This window comes from Salvelinus fontinalis, chromosome 28 (genome assembly GCF_029448725.1).
Source record: "Salvelinus fontinalis isolate EN_2023a chromosome 28, ASM2944872v1, whole genome shotgun sequence".
Lineage (NCBI taxonomy): Eukaryota > Metazoa > Chordata > Actinopteri > Salmoniformes > Salmonidae > Salvelinus > Salvelinus fontinalis.
In genome coordinates this window covers 31,335,478-31,361,992 of record NC_074692.1, presented here as the reverse complement: position 1 = coordinate 31,361,992, position 26,515 = coordinate 31,335,478, and the positions used below count along the sequence as shown (strand labels likewise).

General features: G+C 42.7%; 1 protein-coding gene across 2 annotated transcripts in view; it reads right to left on the bottom strand.

The window, feature by feature from the left end:
- The window catches only part of LOC129826590 (protein patched homolog 1-like), a 164,034-nt gene that overhangs the window by 52,301 nt on the left and 85,218 nt on the right, over positions 1-26,515 (bottom strand). For both annotated transcript variants that reach the window (XM_055887495.1, XM_055887496.1), the window contains exons 11-15: positions 23,992-24,090; positions 20,898-21,023; positions 6,707-6,825; positions 4,466-5,120; positions 3,726-4,035 (exon numbers count right to left, since the gene is read on the bottom strand). In XM_055887495.1, coding sequence (XP_055743470.1) covers positions 3,726-4,035; positions 4,466-5,120; positions 6,707-6,825; positions 20,898-21,023; positions 23,992-24,090 — 1,309 coding nt within the window. The remainder of the gene's footprint in view (positions 1-3,725; positions 4,036-4,465; positions 5,121-6,706; positions 6,826-20,897; positions 21,024-23,991; positions 24,091-26,515) is intronic.

Genomic DNA, 26,515 nt, shown 5'->3' with positions numbered 1-26,515 from the left:
TTGTTTGAAAGTGTAAAAACATTTCAGCGAGACAACTCAAAGGCGAAATCCATTAAAGCTAAGATAATGGAATTCATTACCCTTGACAATCAACCGTTCTCTGTCGTGAGTGATGTTGGCTTTCGCCGACTGGTCGAGCACCGGTACACACTACCAAGTGCGCTATTTTTCAGATGTTGCCATACCGGAGTTACACAATAATAGCGTCACTGCTATTAGCTTCACTACATACATACTATGGAACGCCGTTTAGGTCTTTGCATGTCAAAAACGATACAGTAGCACTGTCAAAAGATTTACAAAAAAGTCTGCAAACAAGCAAACACTGACCACAAACGATGTGTTTACAATGCCATGTTGGTAATAAAGCATTATTTGTCCGACCGCAACTTCTGGGGTAGCTAGCTAGCTTTAGCTTGGTACCTAGCTAGCACAAATACAACCAGCCTGAAAACAATGACCAGTAGAAACTGCAGTCATTTCCACTATTCTTAGCAATGATTTAGGAATCCTTGTGAGATACTATTAGCTAGGTTGCCGCTTGTTGTTCGCCTATTGAAATTGAACTTCAGTTATTTAACCCTGTTTCCCAAAGCTAACATTATAAGCAGCCAGCTAGCTTCATCTGGTTAGTGAGACTCAACCTGTAAAGCTAGCCACAATAAGGTTTAGGCACAGTAGTGGAATTTAAAAGAACAATAAAAGAACCTCTTTGAAAGAGATGCAGAAGGATACAATTGGTGGAATCATGCAATATTTAGACGAGATAATGTTAAACAAGGTTAGAATGTGAAGCAATGAAATGTAGCAATCAATCTACTCGGTGACACCTACAGAACAAAACTGTGAAGAGTTTATGTGGATATTAGCATTGTAGCTCTTATCGCGGGACTGTGACAGTGTGTAATCACCTTCCCAGTCAGCCTATTGTGTGTATTGACATTCATATTGCACTGTACAGCTTTACCTAAGGATTGGGGATCGATGAAATGGGGTAACAGTCTACTCAATACCCAATACATTTTTTTCCCAACGTCCTCCTCAGAGTTATCAGACTCCAAAACATCTAAGCAGCACGGTTTTTCCTCAGGAATAGTGTTCAATACACATAGGTCGACAATAAATGTAGCTCTATTCAAAGTTGTTTCAGAGTCCAGCAATAAGAGCTATGATGCTAATGTTCTCTTGGTGACACTGAGTAGACTGATACCCCATGTCATTGATCCACAATCCATAGGTAAGGGTGTACAGTGAAACAAGTATGCCCCCAATGCAATTCTAAAGTAAAATACATCCAGATTGATTTTAACAGATTTTTGTCAAATTAACAAATGATTGTCTTTGTTGATTTTAAATAACAACAATCCAACCTTGTTTAGCATGATCTATTCAATTATGGCATAACATACTTTTATTTTGAAGGCTAACCGCAAAGTCCACTATGGTGGCTAATCCTTATTGTGGCTAGCTTCACATAGATGGGTCCGACCAGCATTAATCAAATAAGAACTGTCTTATAAATTAGGGTTATTTTAGATGATTACACCTAGCTATATAGTTAGCTAGCTAACGATAGCTACTGAAACAGATTATGTCGTTTTGCTATGTTTTTGAGGAAGAACATTGTTTGCTTTTTTTATGACCAGCACTGTAGTTGCGCAAGACAACTTTACCAGCATCATAGCATACGTATCGCTGAATCGTTGTGATATATGAAATACGAGTGATTGTGTAATCAATGTATAAGAACTACATAAAAAATTTATGAACGCGTAAAATTATTATGTAACGTGCAGTCATATTCAGGTCCTGATAGGTCAACAAGCTTATCTGACACATCAAATAGTGTTATTTGACGTGTATCTGTTTTGACATGCAAAGACCCAAACGGCGTTCCATAGAAATCCTGGTTGAGAATGAAACGACTGAACAACGAAACAGCACAGCAAGTAAGTGAAAGAAATAGGCTTTTATTATGTTTTACTGGTAATGGGGACATACGTAAATGCCAACAAAATAACTTTTGGGTCAGTGTGGTGTGTGTGTGTGTGTGTGTATGTGTGTGTGTGTGGGGGGGTGTAACCTTTATTTAACTAGGCAAGTCAGTTCAGAACAAATTCTTATTACAATGGCGGCCCGGACAATGCTGGGACAATTGTGCGCTGCCCTACAGGACTCCCAATCACGACCGGATGTGATACAGCCTGGACTCGAACCAGAGACTGTAGTGACGCTTCTTGAAGTGCCTTAGACCCCTGCGTCCATGTGTGTGTGTTAACTATTTAACTGTACTAGAATGCTAAAAAGGCCGAATTTAAAAAAAATATCGGTTATTCAGTATTGTGATTTTTTGGCAAGGAAAATATCAGTTATTAGTATCGGCCAAAAATGTAATATCGGTGCATCACTTGTTTTAACCCTATCACAAACCTTTCCCCTTACCTTAACCATTCAGAATGAGTACCTACATTTAACCCTATCACAAACCTTTACCCTTACCTTAACCATTCAAAATGAGTACCTACATTTAACCCTATCACAAACCTTTACCCTTACCTTAACCATTCAAAATGAGTACCTACATTTAACCCTATCACAAACCTTTACCCTTACCTTAACCATTCAAAATGAGTACCTACATTTAACCCTATCACAAACCTTTCCCCTTACCTTAACCATTCAAAATGAGTACCTACATTTAACACTATCACAAACCTTTACCCTTACCTTAACCATTCAAAATGAGTACCTACATTTAACCCTCATTTAACGTTTGGAGAAATGGAACGATACAGAGCATCAGGAGAAACAAAAACACTTTGAAATTTGACGTTTGGAGAATGTGGATGAAGGTCTAATTCTGCAGTAAGCAACAACACCAGCAGCAGGTCTCTCTCTGTCTTTCTCTCTGCGTATGGCTGTGGGTTGTTTGCATGTCTGCTTGATCTGGAATCTCAGCACAAAGTGTTGAAAGTGTTCAATCTCTTTCAAATGTTTGAGTTGTGAGACTAGTAATCCACAGTTTATTAGTTAATGTGTCTCAGTTCCAGCCCTACACACACACAGAGGGATAATGATTGTGTAATTACACACATTTCTCCCCCGCTCTACACTATGAGACTTCACCAAATGCCTTGTTAAAAGACGTTGGGACACACCGTGCTACTTAGTGCTTTGTATAAGAGCAGGACAAACACAGTATCAAACTCTGACATGCTTTTTTTCTTTCAAGTAGAACTAGCTGAGAATATCTCTCTCTACCTCTTAATTTCTCTCCTTCATGCTCTCTATCTCCACTTCATTCCTTCTCTCCTCCTGGCTCTTCCCCTGTCTGCTCCACCTGGCCAGTAGCTTGTTTCTGGGACAGAAAGGTCTAAGGTCTCCCTCTGCTCGCTGTCTGGGTCAAATTGGTCCAGCCATCTCTCACCGAGCAATATTAAACACAGCTCTCTATAACTCACCCACTCTGCAGTTCCCGCCCAGCCACACACACGCACACACAAATGCACGCGCAGACACAGATGAATATACACACGTACATGTACAAGCACTTCAACCCTCACTAGTGTCGTGTACTTGTCTACACAGAACCTCAAGGCTTATTTCATGTTGCTGGGAAACAACTGCAGCTAATGAGGACTGCTGTGAAATATGACAACAACAAAGTGTGTGTGAAAGCCTGTATATTTCTAAGTACTGTATATGTATCGCCCCGCCTGGATCACCTTGCAGCCAGTCCCTGAAGTAGTGGAGCCACATGCGTGGTAGCTGTCCGTCGTCCTCTCTCAGTACATAGCGGACCGTGTTGAAGCTGTGGTGCAGCTGGTAGAGCAGGGGCTGGGCCTGGGAGTACTCCGCCCGCTGGGTCACCACGTACATGTTGTAGAAAGAGAAGAACTTGAACTGGGCCCCGATGAAGTCGTACTCGCTGGTCTCCCTGGGAACGATGTCGGTCAGCTCCAGCCCGTCCCGCACCCGTGTGGTCCCGTACAGACTGACCACCAGCAGGGCCAGGAACAACAGGATGACCACCACCTGGAGTGAGGGATGGAAGGGAGGAGGGAGGGAGTGCACTATATAAGGAATAGGGTGCCATTTTGGACGCAGTCACACCACGTAGCTATCACTATCAGGACCTGTTTTACTATCCCAGTTAGTGACCCATCTCAACACTCCAGCAAGACTAATGTAGTGTCTGACTACAGGCTGAGTCAGTCAGGTCAGGAGGTCAGGTTAAGGGTCCACCCAGGAAAGAAGAGAGAAGTGTTTTTAGTCAGATACTGACCACAGACTGAAAGCCTGGTCTGATCTAGCCTTGCTCTAAGAGATATGATTAATAGAATGTACTGGGACGTACTGGAACAGAGCTAGCTCTGTGGTTAGCTAGCTCTGACTCAGCAGGCTGGGAGAGTTAGCCACTGCTAGTGAGGAACACGTACACACACAGGGAGACAGACAGACTGACCTTGGTGGTGGGCTGCAGTAGGAAGGGGGCGTAGTGCTTCTCGGCAAAGGAGGCCAAGGTCCACCGGGAGCAATGGGGCTCCAGACAGCGCAGCCCCAGAGAGGCCCCTCCAAACTGGGACAGCAGATCCCTGGTGGAGCTGGCACTCTCCCCCGACACACACACCCCCTCCCCCGCTTGGGGGGAGACAGTGGGGACGCCAGAGGACGACTGGGGAGGAGAAGGGACCGAGCCTGAACCACGGCTACCGTTGTTGTTGTTGAGGTTGACGTGACCACTGCTACTCCCACTTCGGCTGAGATGGTTGCTGTGGTGGCTGTTGTTTCCGTGACTGGCGTGACTGGTGTTGGGGTTGTTGGCGGGGCCGGTGGCGACAGGCGTGGGTGTGAAGGGTTGTACTGAGATCTGGGACCTGGGTTCGGCCGTAGTGTAAAAGACCTGAGTCCTGGGGTCGTACTCTGTCCTCAGCTGGACAGTAGACTGCATGGTGATCTGAGTCTGCTGGGAGAAACCATGGCTGCTGTAGGACGGGGGTGAGCTGCTGTATGTGGGAGGGGTGGTGTGGTAGGAGGGGGGAGGGGGGCTGTAGCGACTGCTGTCCGCTCCGTCCATGTGGACCTGGGGCTCGATCTGGATCACCCTGTTAGCGCAAGGGCTGGAGGGGCACAGACAGAGAGACAGACCATTAGCACTGGGGCTGGAGTCAAACAGACAGACAGACAGACAGACAGACAGACAGACAGCACTGGGGCTGAAGACAGACAGACAGACAGACAGACAGACAGACAGACAAACAGTTAGCACGGCCTGAAGACAGACAGTCAGACATACAGTTAGCACTGGGCCTGGAGACAAAAAGACAGACAGTTAGCAGTGGGGCAGGATACAAACAGAAAGACAGACAGACAGTTAGCAGTGGGGCTGGAAACAAACAGAAAGACAGACAGACAGTTAGCAGTGGGGCTGGAGACAAACAGAAAGACAGACAGACAGTTAGCAGTGGGGCTGGAAACAAAAAGACAGACAGTTAGCAGTGGGGCTGGAGACAAACAGAAAGACAGACAGACAGTTAGCAGTGGGGCTGGAGACAAACAGAAAGACAGACAGACAGTTAGCAGTGGGGCTGGAAACAAAAAGACAGACAGTTAGCAGTGGGGCTGGAGACAAACAGAAAGACAGACAGACAGTTAGCAGTGGGGCTGGAGACAAACAGAAAGACAGACAGACAGTTAGCACTGGGGCTGGAAACAAACAGAAAGACAGACAGACAGTTAGCACTTGGGCTGGAAACAAACAGAAAGACAGACAGACAGTTAGCACTTGGGCTGGAAACAAACAGAAAGATAGACAGACAGTTAGCACTGGGGCTGGAGACAAACAGACAGTCAGACAGACAGTTAGCACTGGGGCTGGAAACAAACAGAAAGACAGACAGACAGTTAGCACTGGGGCTGGAAACAAACAGAAAGACAGACAGACAGTTAGCACTTAGGCTGGAAACAAACAGAAAGATAGACAGACAGTTAGCACTGGGGCTGGAGACAAACAGACAGTCAGACAGACAAACAGACAGTTAGCACTTTGGCATGAGAATAACAGACAGACAGACAGTTAGCACTGGGGCTGGAGATGTTTGCCTCTGTGAGTGTATTTAACGTGTGCCTCTGTGAGAGTATTTAACGTGTGCCTCTGTGAGTGTATTTAACGTGTGCCTGTTAGTGTATTTAACGTGTGAATCTGTCAGTGTTTAGCAGCTGAACATGCACAGGCAGGCAGGCAGACAGGCAGGAAGTCAGTCAGGCAGACAGACAGGCTGACAGACCGGCAGGTGATGTTTAATAAAGAGAGAGAAGGATAAACAGACAGCAAGACAGAAAAGCTGACAGAAAGAAAACTCTGAACTGTAATTAAATGATCAGTGAGGGGGATTTGAGGTAGAGAGACACTCAGCTGTAATCACATGGAAAAATACAACACACAACACACCTTTTTCAGCCACAGGGTGGGGAGGTATATAGAGGCCTTGATTCAGTCCATATCGCTGAAGTTCAGCGCTATAGCGCGATTGAAATGTAAAGGTAATTTCCGACTGAGCAGACATATGCAGTGTTTACCATGAATCTCTGCTAATGCAGGACAACTGCCATTATACTTCTATCATGCTGTGGCGCAGCCCTTCAGCGTTACGGATTGAATCAAGCTCATAGTGTGTGTGTGTTTGTGTTTGTTTGTGTGTGTAACCTGTAGAAGCAGCAGAAAATGTCAAAACGCCGGTCCTCTCTGCGATACAGGTCCATACTGAGGATGGCAGGGAAGATGAGCAGCACCATGGCAAAGTTAAACACGACCACCACCGCAGCCTGGTCAGGGAGAACACACACAGGGAACAAGGTGTTAAATTAACTCATCGGGTTGCCATGACCTATGTGAAGGTGGAAGGGGATAGTTCATATTGTTCCTAACCCTACCCTTATCACACCGGCCCCTCTAAACACACACGCACACACACACATACCGGCATGCGCACCCACACACAAAGTGTACATATTTCATATCATAACACTGAAGTAAGAGATAAAGTGAGTTAACCCACATAAAAAAAATACTACAGCTTACTATAGAATACTATAGTACTTAGTTTCATAGTATTCTGTAGTTGTCACGGATCCCTCCGGAACTTTCATCACGCACACCTGTCCCTATTCCCACTGATTAGTATTTGAAACCAAAGTGTGCCCTTTGGTTTCCGTTGTCTGTCGATTATTGTTACCATGTCCGTTGGTGCGTGTGAGTACCTGTGCTGTGTGTTTTGGGCTTTCGTGCCCTTGTGGATTGTGCAGATGATTACGGGTCTCGTCCCGTGTGGTATCATTGTACGCGTGTGTATTTATTCGAGGTACTCCTCACCATTTTGTTTTGGGTTTCGACCGTGTTTTTGTTACGTGTTTGTTTGGTCTTCGTCCCTGTGCCTTTACACGGCACGCCGTAATTTGGGCTTAATAAAAAAAACTATTACACATCCCTGCGTCTGTCTCCCGATCCTTCATGCCAACGTGACAGTAGCGAACTGTAGTATACTGTAGAATACTATACTCCACACTGCAGTAGCCCACAATTGTGTAGTGCTTACTAAAGAATGGTGTAGTGTACTGTACAATGCTATACTACACACTGTAGTATGCCTCGATCGTGTAGTGCTTACTAAAGAATGTTGTAGTGTACTGTATAATGCTATACTACACACTGTAGTATGCCTCGATCGTGTTTGGTAGTATACTGTAGAATACACTACACACTGTAGTAACTTTCAGTCATTACAGTTTTTCTCAATCACGTACAAGCATTTTTTAAATCTGTGTTGAAACATATCTATAGCAAAACAGCAATGATCAAATATTGAAATACATTTACAGTACTTCTGATCATTTTCTTGCCTTTGTAGCTGACCACCTTAGACCACCTTTTGCAAAACATGAAATACAAATGTCATCATTGCACACAAAATTCACTGTTATGGATATTAACACATTGTTTTAATCAGAAGAGAAATGTGTACAATTGTGTTCACTGTTTCTAGCAATCAGTAAATAGCACTGCACAAAATTCAAAATCATTGCATTAGTGTAATACGTGTGTACATTACTTAACTTTGGGTTACTCCTAAGTCAACATCTCCAATATTGTGACTTTCCATTATAGAGCTTTGTTTTAGTGCTTGATTTAGGCCTATACTATACATTCATATCAGTTGTGTTCCTCCATTGTATTCACCTTTACAAAAGTCCTCAATTGTCATACTTGAGTAAAAGTAAAAAAATAAATGCTATACATCAAATTCCTTGTATTAAGCAAACCAGCAAGATTTTCCTGTTTTGTTATTATTTACGTACAACCTGGGGCACACTCCAACACTCAGACATAACTCAGACATTACAAACTCATTATTTGTGTTTTGCAAGTCCACCAGATCAGAGGCATTAGGGATGACGCTGTCACGGCCGTCGTAGGGAGGAGACCAAGGCACAGCGTGGTAAGCGTACATTCTTCTTTATTTAAAGAATGAACACTGAACAAAACTAACAAAATAACAAAACTAACAGTGAAGCTAATATGGCTAGTGCAGACATGCAACTAAAGAGAGAATACGAACCCACAAAACAAAAAGGTAAAATGGCAACCTAAATATGATCCCCAATCAGAGACAACGATAAACAGCTGCCTCTGATTGGGAACCAATTCAGGCCACCATAGACATACATATGCCTAGGCTTACCAACACCCCTAGACATACAAACCCCCCTAGACAATACAAAACAAGCATACCCACCCTCGTCACACCCTGACCTAACCAAAATAATAAAGAAAACATAGATAACTAAGGTCAGGGCTTGACAGTAAGCCCCCCCCTCCCCCCCCAAAGGTGCGGACTCCCGACTGCAAACCTGAACTTATAGGGGATGGTCCAGGTGGGCATCTACCCTCGGTGGCGGCTCTGGTTCTGGATGCTGCCCCCCTCTTTACACTGATCCCTACGCCTATGTAGATCCGGACCGGGTACCCTCGCTGGAGACCCCGGGCTGGGGACCTTCGCTGGAGATCCCGGACTGGGGACCGTCGCTGGAGACCTCGAGCTGGGGACCGTCGCTGGAGACCCCGGGCTGGAGACCGTCACTGGAGACCCCGGGCTGGGGACCGTCGCTGGAGGCCCCGGACTGGGGATCGTCGCTGGAGGCCCCGGACTGGGGATCGTCGCTGGAGGCCCCGGACTGGGGATCGTCGCTGGAGGCTCCAGACTAGGGACCGTCGTTGGAGGTTCCGGACTGTGGCCCGTCGTTGGAGGTTCCGATCTGTGACCCGGCGTTGGAGGTTCCGGACTGTGGCTCATCTTTGGAGGTTCCGGACTGTGAAACGCCGCCCGAAGCTCTGGACTGGGTACTGTCGCCGGAAGCTCTGGACTGGGTACTGTCGCCGGCATTCAAAATGTAACAAGTACTTTTGGGTGTCAGGGAAAATGTATGAGGTAAAAACTACATTATTTTCTTTAGAAATGTAGTGGAATAAAAGTAAAAGTTGTGAAAAAATATAAATAATAAATTAAAGTACAGATACTACAAAAAAAACTTAAGTAGTACTTCATTTTTACTTATTTACTTTACACCACTGCACCTTTCCATATTTCTAGTGTGGAATGTCTTTCTGTGCGCCAATGAAAAATGTATAAAACTATGAGAAAACCAACCTTTGTATTGAACACATGGAATTGGATTTTGATGATACCAATGAATGAATCCAGCACACAATGTGCTTAATGTTTATTTCATTTTTTTTATCAGGAATAGTTTTTGATATGTATGACATTTTTGGTGAAATATACATACAAGGAGAGTAATTGCCCACAATGCTGCACCTTTGGATAGTTGTATTTCCAATTTTGATCATCATGATTTAGTGACTGCAAAGAAAATGAATTGATCTACTGGGATTTTTTAAACACAGACTAACTTTCTGTATTGTCTGCTTGGACTCAAGAGACAAGTATGGTTGTGTTAATCTTTTTGCAGGCAGTCATGATCTTTTGATGAATGTAGTTGCAATTTTTAGAGTGTAATATAGTTTTGCTGAATTTATTTTTGTTTTGAAAAGGAAATTACTTTTTGAAAATGTATTTACTGTTTTGCAAAAGGCTACAGAGTTCTGTGACTTTTGGACTCTCTGAAAGTCAACAACATTGTTCCAAAAAAGCTATTACACAATTGAGGAAAAACTGTAATAGCACTTACTGTAGATTTTTAGGCTGTCCCATAAGAAGTTTTACCATATTATACTATAATACCTACTATAGTTTACAATAGTATATTGTGGTGCGTACTATGGTAGGCCTACAAATAAATGTATGTGTACTATGATAATGTCATTTATTTATCCATATTACTCTACTCTGCAATGACAATCACGTCCACAATTAACGTGTTGTACTGTAAATATATCCCCACTGAACATATCGTACAACGATGTGTACTACTCCTTTCACAGAACAGGGCAAACTGGCTCTAACCAGAATAGAAAGAGGAGTGGGAGGCCCCGGTGCACAACTGAGCAAGAAGACAAGTACATTAGAGTGTCTAGTTTGAGAAACAGATGCCTCACAAGTCCACAACTGGCAGTTTCATTAACTTCTTGACGCTAGGGGTCAGATTTTTTTTTTTAAATAACGTTCCTAAGGTAAACGGACTATTTCTCAGTTCCAGATCGTAGAATATGCATATAATTTACAGATTAGGATAGAAAACACTCCAAAGTTTCCAAAACTGTCAAAATATTGTCTGTGAGTTTAACAAAACTGAAAACCTGAGGAAATCTAGCCCGGAAGTGATTATTATTATTTTTTTAAATCTGTGTTTCATTTCCCGTCTTTCTTCAATTTAAAGGGGTATGAACCAGATTCATTTTCCAATGGCTTCCTCAGGCTATGACCAGGCTTTAGACATAGTTTCAGGCTTTTATCCTGTTGGGGATGGGGGCGCTGTTTACACTATTTATGCTAATTTGGCTAATTTTTTAAACGGCTTCCCACAAAATCCTTGATCGTACAATATGCATATTATTATTATTATTGGATAGAAAACAGTCTATAGTTTCTATAGGAGTTGAAATTTTGTCTCTAAGTGGAACAGAGCCCATTCTACAGCAATTTCCCTGACATGGAGTCAGATTTGAGAAATGTTGGCCACTCTTCTGAAGTCAGTTATAAGGGCACTGTCGTTGCTATGACTATACGGACACTTCTTACGTCTTCCCCTGGATGCCTTTACGTGATGACGATTCCAACGGGGTCGATTGCGCGTTCACAGGCCCTACAAATGAAAAAACCCTGTAGCTAGCAAGTCTTTTCTTGCTGCGTAACGCGCGTGGAGGACACCGACCCTCTCCTGTTCCAAGCTTTAGTTTAGCCTGTTATATTTCTCCGGTCATCTTTTCACTCGTTATAGGAGTTAAAAACATCATAAGGTAGTTAATTTAAAGCGTTTTATAGCAATTTATATCCGTTTAGTGCGATTTTGGGACATTTATTTTTGCAACGATGTGAAAAGTTGGGCACGCTTTTCAGTTCATCCCGAACGCAGTTGACATTTCCACATGGCAAGAGGACAGCTTTCCACCAAAAGACGATTTCTCCCAAGAAAGGATCCTTTGCCCAAGATACTGATGGAAGAACAGCTCAAGGTAGGACATTTTTATTATGATAAATCGTGTTTCTGTCGAAACATTTTAGTGGCTTAGGACGCCATGTTTTTTGACGTAGCTTCGCTTGGCGCAAACTGTATTGAAAAGTAAGGATAAATTAAAAAATGTAATAACGCAATTGTATTAAGAATTAAATTGTCTATCAATCCCTGTCCACCCTATATTTTTTAGTCACGTTTATGAGTATTTATGTATAAGAGTAGATCACTGTCTAAGTGGCGCAAGGACATTTTCTGACCAGCTGAGCTACATTTCACATTGTCTAACCATGATTTTGGTGGCTAAATATAAACATTTTCGATCAAACTGTATATGCATGTTGTAATATGATGTTACAGGAGTGTCATCGGAAGAATTCTGAGAAGGTTAGTGAAAAAATTAATATCTTTTGGCGATGTTGACTTTTATCGCTCACTTTGGCTAGAATCAATGCTGGGCTGCTAATTGCTATGTGCTAAGCTAATATAACGATTTATTGTGTTTTCGCTGTAAGACACTTAGAAAATCTGAAATATTGTCTGTATTCACAGGATCTGTGTCTTTCGATTCGTGTATGCTGTGTATTTTTACGAAATGTTTGATGATTAGTAGTTAGGTAAACACGTTGCTCATTGTAATTATTCTAGTCCATTTGTGATGGTGGGTGCAATTGTAAACTATGCCATCTACCTGAAATATGCACTTTTTTCTAACAAAACCTATCCCATACCATAAATATGTTATCAGACTGTCATCTAATGAGTTTTTTTGTTGGTTAGGGGCTATAAATATCTTAGTTTAGCCGAATTGGTGATGGCTACTGGTGTTGGTGGACAAATAAAAGATGGTGGATTATGCTAATGTGTTTTTAGGTAATAGATGTACATCTTTACATATTGTGTCTTCCCTGTAAAACATTTTAAAAATCGGAAATGTTGACTGGATTCACAAGATCTGTGTCTTTCATTAGCTGTATTGGACTTTAATGTGTGAAAGTTAAATATTTAAAAAAAATATTTTTTTTGAATTTCGCGGCACTGGTTTTTCAGTGGGGGGGGGGGGGGTGTGCCGCTAGCGCCACGCTGATCCTAGACAGGTTATTTTGAAAAATAAGTGAGAATTTTCAAAACTAGTCAGGTGTCCTTTGATTAGTTCCTGCACGAGAGAGGGGTAACTCTCCATTTTCTTTCTCTCTTTTATTACATAGGTTACGGTCCGGTTGAAATATTATCGATTATGTATGTTAAAAACAATCTGAGGATTGATTATAAAAAACATTTGACATGTTTCTACGAACATTACGGATACTTTTTGGAATTTTCGTCGAACGGAACGAGGCTGTTGTTTTCTGAACATAACGCGCAACCCAAATGGCGTTTTTTTGTTATAAAAGTAATATTTATCGAACAAAAAGAACATTTATTGTGTAACTGGGAGTCTTGTGAGTGCAAACATCTGAAGATTATCAAAGGTAAGCGATTAATTTTATTGCTTTTCTGACTTTCGTGAACATGCTAATTTGGGGCTAGCTGTTCTAGCATTGATTGATACACTCACAAAAGCTTGGATTGCTTTCGCTGTAAAGTATATTTTCAAAATCTGACACGATAGGTGGATTAACAACAAGCTACGCTGTGTTTTGGTATATTTCACTTGTGATTGCATGATTATAAATATTTTTTGTAATATTTTGCGCCCTGCAATTCAGCGGTTGTTTAGGAAAATGATCCTGCTGAAGGGATCCGTAGCGCAGAGAGGTTAAATAGTACCCGCAAAACACCAGTCTCAACGTCAACAGTGAAGAGGTGATTCTGGGATGCTGGCCTTCTAGGCAGAGTTCCTCTGTCCAGTATTTGTGTTATTTTGCCCATTTAAAAATAAAAAAAGTATTGCCTTTTCATTGCAACTCGGCCTAGAAGGCCAGCATCCCAGAATTGCCTCTTCACTGCTGACATTGAGACTGGTGTTTTGCGGGTTCTGCGAGTCTAAAGAAGGCCAGTTTTATTGCTTCTTTAATCAGGCAACAGTTTTCAGCTGTGCTAACACAATTACAAAAGGGTTATTTTAAATGATAAACTTGGAATAGCTAACACAACGTGCCATTGGAACACAGGAGTAATGGTTGCTGATAATGGGCCTCTGAAATTGAGAACCGAGAGATTGAGAAACAGCTTCTATCTCAAGGCCATCAGACTGCTAAACAGCAGTCACTAACTCAGAGAGGCTGCTGCCCACATTGAGACCCAATCACTGGACACTTTAATAAATGGATCACTAGTCACTTTAAACAATGTCACTTTAAATAATGCCACTTTAATAATGTTTACAAATCTTACATTACTCATATTACATGTATATACTGTATTTTACACCATGTACAGCACCTTGCCTATGTGCTCGGCCATCGCTCATCCATATACTTACATGTACATATTCTCATTCACCCCTTTAGATTTGTGTGTATTAGGTAGTTGTTGGGGAATTGTTAGATTACTTGTTAGATTGTGTGTATTAGGTAGTTGTTGAGAATTGTTAGATTACTTGTTAGATTGTGTGTATTAGGTAGTTGTTGAGAATTGTTAGATTACTTGTTAGATTGTGTGTATTAGGTAGTTGTTGGGGAATTGTTAGATTACTTGTTAGATTGTGTGTATTAGGTAGTTGTTGAGAATTGTTAGATTACTTGTTAGATTGTGTGTATTAGGTAGTTGTTGAGAATTGTTAGATTACTTGTTAGATTGTGTGTATTAGGTAGTTGTTGAGAATTGTTAGATTACTTGTTAGATTGTGTGTATTAGGTAGTTGTTGAGAATTGTTAGATTACTTGTTAGATTTGTGTGTATTAGGGAGTTGTTGGGGAATTGTTAGATTACTTGTTAGATTGTGTGTATTAGGTAGTTGTTGGGGAATTGTTAGATTACTTGTTAGATTTGTGTGTATTAGGTAGTTGTTGAGAATTGTTAGATTACTTGTTAGATTGTGTGTATTAGGTAGTTGTTGAGAATTGTTAGATTACTTGTTAGATTTGTGTGTATTAGGTAGTTGTTGGGGAATTGTTAGATTACTTGTTAGATTGTGTGTATTAGGTAGTTGTTGAGAATTGTTAGATTATTTGTTAGATATTAATGCACTGTTGGCACAAGCATTTCGCTACACTCGCATTAACATCTGCTAACCGTGTGTATGTGACCAATACAATTTGATTTGATGTGTACGCCTACATAGATATTCCATTCAAAATCAGCCGTTTCCAGCTACAATAGTCGTTTACAACATTAACAATGTCTACACTTTATTTCTGATCAATTTTATGTTATTTTAATGGACAAAAAAATGTGCTTCTCTTTCAAAAACAAGGACATTTCAAAAGTGACCGCAAACTTTTGAACGTAGTGTATATCATAGTATACTATAATATTTTTTCATGTGTTAGAGTGTAAGAGGTGGACCTAGAGGAAAGAAAATGAGAAAGGGAGCGTGAGTATAGAGAGACAGAGTGAGAGGAGTAGAGAGACGAGGGTGGGGTTAGGCTGGGTCCCTGCCCAGAACACAATCTGGATCCTGTGTAGCTGCCAGACCACTGAACACACACACTAGTCCTGTGCATGTGCCAGACCACCCAGGTAGACAGAGGCCTGCAGGGCTTGAGGTGATGAGCAGGCACTAGGGCTCGCAGACAACACACATACACACACCCCTACACACGTTCTCACTAATGCCAATTTACAGCACCCTATTCCCTCCCACTGTAACCACGACTTAACACCAACTAGACACACACACACAAACATACACAACACTCCCCCTCCTTCACTCATTCCTTACCTCATTGTAAAGTCTCAATTCCTTACACAACACGAGAGAGAGAAAGAGAGAAAAAGAGAGAAAAAGAGAGGAAAAGAGAGAAAAAGAGAGGAAAAGAGAGAAAGGCAGAGAGAGAGAGAGAGAGAGAGAGAGAGAAAGGCAGAGAGAGAGAGAGAGAGAGAAAGGCAGAGAGAGAGAGAGAGAGAGAGGCAGAGAGAGAGAGAGAGAGAGAGAGAGAGAGAGAGAGAGAGAGAGAGAGAGAAAGAGAGAGAGAAAGAAAGGCAGAGAGAGAGAGAGAGAGAGAGAGAGAGAGAGAGAGAAAGGCAGAGAGAGAGAGAAAGGCAGAGAGAGAAAGAGAGAAAGGCAGAGAGAGAAAGAGAGAAAGGCAGAGAGAGAGAGAGAGAGGGAGAAAAAGAGAGAAAGGCAGAGGAGGAGAGGGAGAAAAACCCACAACACATCACATGCCCTTTATCTCTTTAGTGGGGGGTATCTTTATCTCTTTAGTGGGGGCTATCTTTATCAATTTTAGTGGGGGCTATCTTTATCTCTTTAGTGTGGGATATATTTATCTCTTTAGGTGGGGATATATTTAACTCTTTAGTGGGGGATATATTTATCTCTTTAGTGGGAGATATATTTATCACTTTAGTGGGAGATATACAGTATTTATCTCTTTACTGGGGGATATCTTTATCTCTTTAGTGGGGGTATATTTATCTCTTTAGTGGGGATATATGTATCTCTTTAGTCCTGTTTGAAATCCCTGAGCGGTTTCCTTCCTCTACGGAAACTGAGTTAGGAAGGACAACTGTATCTTTACAGTGACTGGGTGTATTGATACACCACCCAAAGTGCAATTAATAACTTCAACATGCTCAAAGAGATATTCAGTGTCTGCTTTTCTTTATACCCATCTACCAATAGGTGCCCTTCTTTGCGAGGCATTGGAAAACCTCTGTGGTGTTTGTGGTTGAATCTGTGTTCGAAATTAACTACTCGACTGAGTGACCTTACAGATCAATGTATGTGTAGGGTACTGAGATGGGGTAACACAAAAACAAAAAAAATTGTAAAAAATTGTAAAAACAAAATTACACTTTGACATTGTGGCACAACCTTTCAATTTAATCAATTTTAAATTCAGGCTGTAACACAACAAAATGTTGAAAAAGTCAAGGGGTGTGAATACTTTCTGAAGACACTGCACATGTGAGCGCACGAATATGTGTGTCAGGTAAGTGGGCTCATATAGCTTGGGTTTGTGAACAAGTGGTGTGTGTGTGTGTGTGTGTGTGTGTGTGTGTGTGTGTGTGTGTGTGTGTGTGTGTGTGTGTGTGTGTGTGTGTGTGTGTGTGTGTGTGTGTGTGTGTGTGTGTGTGTGTGTGTGTGTGTGTGTGTGTGTGTGTGTGTGTGTGTGTGTGTCCTGGTTCAATCAGACCTTTGGGGTAAGTAGATCATGTTTGACAGACCCCTGTACTAAAGCCATCTGTCCACACATACTAATATTGGCTTCACTATGAGAGTAGAGTAACGTCTGGCCTGTATCAGGAGAGAGTGAGTGTAAATGTGAGTGAGTGTAAGTGAGAGTGTGTGTAGGAGTGAGTGTGTGTAGGAGTGAGTGATTGAGTGAGTGTAGGAGTGAGGTGAGTGAGTGTAGGAGTGAGTGAGTGGGTGTGTGTGTGCGCGCGTGTGCGTACGAGGGGGCATGCGCGTGTGTGTGTGTGTGAGTTGTGTATTTTATTAGAATCCCCATTCCTGGGGTTCCACACAAAACATGAAACATTATACAGAATGACATAATACAGAACATCAATAAACAAGAACAACTCAAGCACAGAACTACATAAAAAAAATTTAAAGACACACGTAGCCTACATATCAATGCATACACACAAACTATCTAGGTCAAATAGGGGAGAGGCTTTGTGTCGCGAGGTGTTGCTTGATCTGTTTTTTTAAACCAGGTTTGCTGTTAATTTGAGCGATATGATATGGAATGTAGTTCCATGCAATAAGGGCTCCATATAATACTGTACACTTTCTTGAATTTGTTCTGGATTTGGGGACTGTGAAAAGACCCCTGGTGGCATGTCTGGCGGGATAAGTGTGTGTGTCAGAGCTGTGTGTAAATTGACTACGCAAACAATTCGGGATTTTCAACACGTTAATGCGTCTTATATAAAGAAGAAGTGATGCAGTCAGTCTCTCCTCAACTCTGAGCCAAGAGAGACTGGCATGCATAGTATTTATATCAGCCCTCTGATTACAGTGAAGAGCAAGATGTGTCGCTCTGTTCTGGGCCAGCTGCAGCTTAACTAGGTCTTTCCTTGCAGCACTGGACCACACGACTGGACAATATTCAAGATAAGACTAAACTAGAGCCTGCAGAACTTGCATTTTGGAGTGTGGTGTCAAAAAAGCAGAGCATCTCTTTATTAGGGACTGACCTCTCCTCATCTTTACAACCATTGAATCTATATGTTTTGACCATGACAGTTTACCAATCTAAGGTAACGCCAAGTAATTTAGTCTCCGCAACTTGTCCAACAGCCACACCGTTCATTACCAGATTCAACTGTGTAAGTCAGACATGTCTGTGGCGTGGTATGTGTAGCGTGCAGCTGGGCTTGTTGTCAGGGCAATGGCACAAGAACTCAGCTACCTCTTCCTGTGGTCAGAGGTAAAACAGCTGTGTGTGTGTTAAGGTACTCCACCACATACACAGTTGAGAGAGAGAGAAGAGAAGAGAGAGAGAAAGAGAGAAGAGTAGAAGAAAGAAAAGACTGATCTCTCAAACACACATAACTGTTTCCCTTCTAACACTTCCCCCCTCTCTCTGTCTCTCTCTGTCTACCCCCCTCCCTCTCTTCACAAATTAATGACAGATGTGAGTCAAATTAGAACCCCCCCATAACAAACAACCATAACGAAGTTAAAGCCCCCCTGCCACTGTTTCAGTAAAAAGCTGAGGGATGGGACTGGAGGAATGCAACCACTCTCAAATGCATAGAAAGAGCTATGGATGCAAGGACTGACCATCCATTACATAACAATTATAGTTTGGACCATGTTTTGAGGCTACACAGCGTTTGTTTGCATGTACATTGTTTACAAACATTGAAGTAAAATAAGATTATGTTTTGGGTTCTGATAGGGTACGACAGCTGAACTAAACGCACGAGGCATTTCTAAATGATATTTTTCATATACATATGATAGATTTATAATTCCAAAAATGGATGTAGCAACTGCAGATTGCCCCTTTAACCACCTCCCTACCTGGATTATGTTGGAGAGGATTCCTTTAAAGAACACCCTCTCCAACATAATCCAGGTAGAATCAGGAATTCCCCAGGGCAGCTGTCTAGGCCCATTACTTTTTTCAATCTTTACTAATGACATGCCACAGGCTTTGAGTAAAGCCAGTGTGTCTATGTATGCAAATGACACTATACACGTCAGCTACTACAGCGACTGAAATGGCCGCAACATTTAACAAAGAGTTGCACTTAGTTCCAGAGTGGGTGGCAAGGAAAAAGTTACTCCTAAATATTTCTAAAACTAAAAGCATTGTATTTGTGACAAATCATTCACTAAACCCAACTAAATATTGTAATAAATAATTTGGAAATTGAGTAAATCGAGGTGACTAAACTGCTTGGATTAAACCTGGATTGTAAACTGTCATGGTCAAAAACATGTTGATACAACAGTATCTAAAATGGGGAGAAGTCTGTCCATAATAAAGCACTGCTCTGCCTTCTTAACACTATCAACAAGGCAGGTCCTACAGGCCCTAGTTTTGTCGTACCTGGACTACTGTTCAGTTGTGTGGTCAGGTGCCACAAAAAGGGACTTTGCAATTGGCTCAGAACAGAGCACGGCTGGCCCTTGGATGTACACAGAGAGAAAAATGTTATAATATGCATGTCAATCTCTTGACTCAACGTGGAGGAGAGATTGACTTCATCATTACTTGTGTTTATGAGAGGTATTGACATGTTGAATGCACCGAGTTGTCTGTTTGAACTACTGGCACACAGCTCGGACACCCATGCACACCCCACAAGACATGCCACAAGAGGTCTCTTCACAGTCCCCAAATCCAGAACAGACTATGGGAGGCGCACAGTACTACATAGAGCCATGACTACATGGAACTCTATTCCATATCAAGTAACTGATGAAAGCAGTAAAATTAGATTTTAAAAAACAGAAAAAAACACCTTATGGAACAGCGGGACTGTGAAGCAACACAAAAACAGGCACAGACATGCATACACACACACACACACACATGATAACATATGCACTATACACACACGCACACACACACACACAATAACATACGCACTATACACACAAGTACACATGGATTTAGTACTGTAGATATGTGGTAGTGGTGGAGTAGGGGCCTGAGGGAACACAGTGTGTTGTGAAATCTGTGAATGTATTGTAATGTATTTAAAATAGTATAAACTGCCTTCATTGTGCTGGACCCCAGGAAGAGGATTGGGTTCGGTGGACAGATATTGGGCCCATCACCAATCAGGCCACAAAAAGGGTCTAACTTTCAGTTTGATGAATGAAGTCAAAAAGCGCCTGACAACCACACACACACACACACACACACCTGCAACACAACCACACACACACACACCTGCAACACAACCACAACCACACACACACACCTGCAACACAACCACACACACACACACACCTGCAACACAACCACACACACACACACCTGCAACACAACCACACACACACACACCTGCAACACAACCACACACACACTTGCAACACAACCACGAGCACAACCACACACACACACACCTGCAACACAACCACGAGCACAACCACACACACACCTGCAACACAACCACGAGCACAACCACACACACACCTGCAACACAACTACGAGCACAACCACACACACACCTGCAACACAACCACGAGCACAACCACACACACACCTGCAACACAACCACACACACACCTGCAACACAACCACACACACACCTGCAACACAACCACGAGCACAACCACACACACACACCTGCAACACAACCACGAGCACAACCACACACACACCTGCAACACAACCACACACACACCTGCAACACAACCACACACACACCTGCAACACAACCACGAGCACAACCACACACACACCTGCAACACAACCACGAGCACAACCACACACACACACCTGCAACACAACCACGAGCACAACCACACACACACCTGCAACACAACCACACACACACCTGCAACACAACCACACACACACCTGCAACACAACCACGAGCACAACCACACACACACCTGCAACACAACTACGAGCACAACCACACACACACCTGCAACACAACCACGAGCACAACCACACACACACAGGTACCTGCAGAGAGAAGGCTCGTAGGGCAGGTATAGGGATGAGAGCTGCCATGAAGAAAGCAGTGACGTTACTGATGGAGGTGAGAGCTACACTAGCCCCTGTCCTCTTCAAACACTCCCCCGTACGGTCCTACAGAGAGAGAGAGAGAGAGAGAGAGAGAGAGAGAGAGATAAAGAGAGATAAAGAGAGATAAAGAGAGATAACGAGAGATAAGGAGAGATAAAGTGAGATAAAGAGAGAGAGAGAGAGAGATAAAGAGAGATAAAGAGAGAGAGAGAGAGATAAAGAGAGATAAAGAGAGAGAGAGAGAGATAAAGAGAGATAAAGAGAGAGAGAGAGAGAGAGAGAGAGAGAGAGAGAGAGAGAGAGAGAGAGAGAGAGAGAGAGAGAGAGAGAGAGAGAGAGAGAGAAAGAGAGATAAAGAGAGATAAAGAGAGAGAAATCCATTCGAATTTCAACATGTTCAGATAGGGGCATACAAAACACAACACATTACAAGAGGAGATACATCATGACGCCTATGATATGATAAAAAAATATATTGCAGAGCATACGGAAGGAGATATCAAGAGCTGCAAAACATCTTGGTATGTTCCAACTTCCAACTTGATCTTCAGGCAAGTGTTTGATTGGATTAAGATATATGACAGGTGTCTGCCTCAGGTGTTTCGTAGGGTTGTGTTTAGGAGTGGAATACATTGCTCTTATCTCTCCATGACACCTTACTAAGCCTGAGTAGAAAGACTGCATGCAGCTTGTGTGGCTTTTTAGAGGAAAGAAAACAACGTCCTACCCACTCTTTGGTTGAGAGTTTCCTTTTGCGAGGGTGGATACCTTCATTTATAACATGTATGAACACAATACTTAATCACGCAAGATTTGACTTCTGTGTTAACAGTTATTATACACACACTAAGATCAAAAACCCGATGCTCACACACTTATCTCACTAACGTTCTGCAGACACAAAACACAATACATCCCGTCTTAGCCCTATCTGCCCCAGAATCACACTCACACTATGTTTGTTAGGGTTGGGTGACGATGATAGACGATGATAGACAGCCAACCTTTCGATGGTGACGACGTCGTGATGTGACAGACGATGGTTTAGCCTACTTGGTACATGGCTTGCGCCACGCAGTAAATACCACACGGGTGGCACTCCTAGTAACTGGCCTATTCCTACTATTTGCTGTAGCCTATTTCAATAAATATGTTATATGCAGAACGCAAGAGGAATTTAAGATATACAGAGCAGAGAATTCCACCAAAGCAGCGCAAAATTAAAAAATTAAGATATTGGGTCCAATAGGGTGCCATCATATATCACAATGTTTCATGAGTACATCATCATGACAGGACAAAGGTTGACTGTCCCAACGCTAGCGTGTGTGGAGTGTTGAGGACGTGTAGGACCACACACAGAGAGTGTGAGTGTCAGACAGAAGAGATCAGGTTCATCTCTGTTTACTGTTCATCTGGGGATGGAGGTAAGAGATCAGGTTCATCTCTATTTACTGTTCATCCGGGGATGGAGGTAAGAGATCAGGTTCATCTCTGTTTACTGTTCATCTGGGGATGGAGGTAAGAGATCAGGTTCATCTCTGTTTACTGTTCATCTGGAGATGGAGGTAAGAGATCAGGTTCATCTCTGTTTACTGTTCATCTGGGGATGGAGGTAAGAGATCAGGATCATCTCTGTTTACTGTTCATCTGGGGATGGAGGTAAGAGATCAGGTTCATCTCTGTTTACTGTTCATCTGGGGATGGAGGTAAGAGATCAGGTTCATCTCTGTTTACTGTTCATCTGGGGATGGAGGTAAGAGATCAGGTTCATCTCTGTTTACTGTTCATCTGGGGATGGAGGTAAGAGATCAAGTTCATCTCTGTTTACTGTTCATCTGGAGATGGAGGTAAGAGATCAGGTTCATCTCTGTTTACTGTTCATCTGGGGATGGAGGTAAGAGATCAGGTTCATCTCTGTTTACTGTTCATCTGGAGATGGAGGTAAGAGATCAGGTTCATCTCTGTTTACTGTTCATCTGGGGATGGAGGTAAGAGATCAGGTTCATCTCTGTTTACTGTTCATCTGGGGATGGAGGTAAGAGATCAGGTTAATCTCTGTTTACTGTTCATCCGGGGATGGAGGTAAGAGATCAGGTTCATCTCTGTTTACTGATCATCTGGGGATGGAGGTAAGAGATCAGGTTCATCTCTGTTTACTGTTCATCTGGAGATGGAGGTAAGAGATCAGGTTCATCTCTGTTTACTGTTCATCTGGGGATGGAGGTAAGAGATCAGGTTCATCTCTATTTACTGTTCATCTGGGGATAGACGTAAGAGATCAGGTTCATCTCTGCTTACTGTTCATCTGGGGATGGAGGTAAGAGATCAGGGGGAAAATAAAAACAAGTAAATACATGTCTGTGTATCCCCTCCTACACACACACACACACACACAGGCACACACACACGCAGGCACACACACACACACACACACACACACACACACACACACACACACACACACACACACACACACACACACACACACACACACACACACACACACACACACACACACACACACACACACGCAGGCACACACACACACACACACACACACAAAACGCAGGCACACACACACTCTACAAACCGTTTTAGTACCCCAGACCTCAAGACCCCACATCCTATGCATTAGTGTATACAAAGTACGCTCCTATAGACATTTGAATGTCTGGCTGTGTGTATGTTTGTGTGTGTGTGTGTGTTTGATGTTGCATCACAGGCTCAGACAGGCTCAGACACATTTGTCTAGGTGAGGGATAAGAGGAGGGGGAGACAGAGAGATGGAAGGGGGATGGATAGGTTTGTTTTCAATCTTCCCCAGAGCCCATATCTAAAAAAGTGTCTTAGAGTGCTGATCTAGGATCAGGTTCCCCCTGTTCATACAATCATATTCATTATGCTTTAAATAAGGCAAGAACTGGACGCAGATTATTTCTCAGACTAGTCCCTGCAGGAGGGGTTGAAGAAGCCATGCCCAATGTGATCAGTGTGGTGGTGGAAGCATAGTGTTGTTGATGTGTCTCACCTCAAATGGGATCCTCTTGTTCTGTCCCGTCTCACTGAAGGCATGGGCCAGGAGAAACACATCATCCACACCTACACCTAGTGCCAGGAAAGGAAGCACCTGAAATACACACCACACACACACACACACACACACACACACACACACACACACACACACACACACACACACACACACACACACACACACACACACACACACACACACACACACACGCGCGCGCGCGCACTACCACTTAAAACACACACTAACAATCAGTTGGCCAGGCTACATACTGTACATGTATGTACACCAGTTAGTCAATCTGTGTGTGATGTGTTACTGAAGTCTGCCTACAGTATGTGCAGGAGGCAGTGTTTGTAACCTTTGACTGATTGAACGGTAGTGTAGGTAACACATCAAAAGTTTGGGGTCACTTAGAAATATCCTTGTTTTTGAAAGAAAAACTATTTTTTTTGTCCATAAGAATTACATTAAATTGATCAGAAATACAGTGTAGAAATTGTTAATGTTGTAAATGACTAATGTAGCTAGAAACGGCAGATTTTTCTATGGAATATCTTCATAGGCGTACTGAAACCTGATTAAAGAAGCAATAAAACTGGCCTTCTTTAGACTAGTTGAGTATCTGGAGCATCAGCATTTCTGGGTTCGACGACAGGCTCAAAATGGCCTTCTGAAACTCGTCAGTCTGTTCTTGTTCTAAGAAATTAAGGCTATTCCATTCTCAAAATTGCCAAGAAACTGAAGATCTCGTACAACGCTGTGTACAGTCGTGGCCAAAAGTTTTGAGAATAACACAAATATACATTTTCATAAAGTCTGCTGCCTCAGTTTCTATAATGGCAATTTGCATATACTCCAGAATGTTATGAAGAGAGATCAGATGAATTGCAATTAATTGCAAAGTCCCTCTTTGCCATGCAAATCCCCCCCAAAAATGTCCAATGCATTTCAGCCCTGCCACAAAAGGACCAGCTGACATCATGTCAGTGATTCTCTCATTAACACAGGTGTGAGTGTTGATGAGGACAAGGATGTAGATCACTCTGTCATGCTAATTGAGTTCGAATAACAGACTGGAATCTTCAAAAGGAGGGTGGTGCTTAGAATAATTGTTCTTCCTCTGTCAACCATGGTTACCTGCAAGGAAACACTTGCCGTCATCATTGCTTTGCACAAAAAAAGAGTTTCACAGGCAAGGATATTGCTGCCAGTAAGATTGCACCTAAATCAACCATTTATAGGATCATCAAGAACTTCAAGGAGAGAGGTTCAATTGTTGTGAAGAAGGCTTCAGGGCACCCAAGAAAGTCCAGCAAGCGCCAGGACCGTCTCCTAAAATTGATTCAGCTGCGGGATCGGGGCACCACCAGTACAGAACTTGCTCAGGAATGGCAGTAGGCAGGTGTGAGTGTATCTGCACACACAGTGAGGCGAAGACTTTTGGAGGATGGCCTGGTGTCAAGAAGGGCAGCAAAGAAGCCACTTCTCTCCAGGAAAACATCAGGGACAGACTGATATTCTGCAAAAGGTACAGGAATTGGATTGCTGAGGACTGGGATAAAGTAATTTTCTCTGATGAATCCCCTTTCTGATTGTTTGGGGCATCCGGAAATAAGCTTATCCAGAGAAGACAAGGTGAGCGCTACCATCAGTCCTGTGTCATGCCAACAGTAAAGCATCCTGAGACCATTCATGTGTGGGGTTGCTTCTCAGCCAAGGGAGTGGGCTCACTCACAATTTTGTCTAAGAACACAGCCATGAATAAAGAATGGTACCAACACATCCTCTGAGAGAAACTTCTCCCAAACATCCAGGAACAGTTTGGCGACGAACAATGCCTTTTCCAGCATGATGGAGCACCTTGCCATAAGGCAAAAGTGATAACTAAGTGGCTCGGGGAACAAAACATCAATATTTTGGGTCCATGGCCAGGAAACTCCCCAGACCTTAATCCCATTGAGAACTTGTGTTCAATCCTCAAGAGGCGGGTGGACAAACAAAAACCCACAAATTCTGACAAACTCCAAGCATTGATTATGCAAGAATGGCCTGCGATCAGTCAGGATGTGGCCCAGAAGTTAATTGACAGCATGCCAGGGCGGATTGCAGAGGTCTTGAAAAAGAAGGGTCAACACTGCAAATATTGACTCTTTGCATCAATTTCATGTAATTGTCAATAAAAGCCTTTAACACTCATGAAATGCTTGTAATTATACTTCAGTATTCCATAGTAACATCTGACAAAAATATCTAAAGACACTGAAGCAGCAAACTACGTGAAAATTAATATTTGTGTCATTCTCAAAACTTTTGGCCATGACTGTACTACTCCCTTCACAGAATAGCACAAACTGGCTCTAACCAGAATAGAAAGAGGAGTGGGAGGCCCCGGTGCACAACTGAGCAAGAAGACAAGTACATTAGAGTGTCTAGTTTGAGAAACAGATGCCTCACAAGCCCTCAACTGGCAGCTTCATGAAATAGTACCCACAAGGGCCTCCCGGGTGGCATCGGGAGG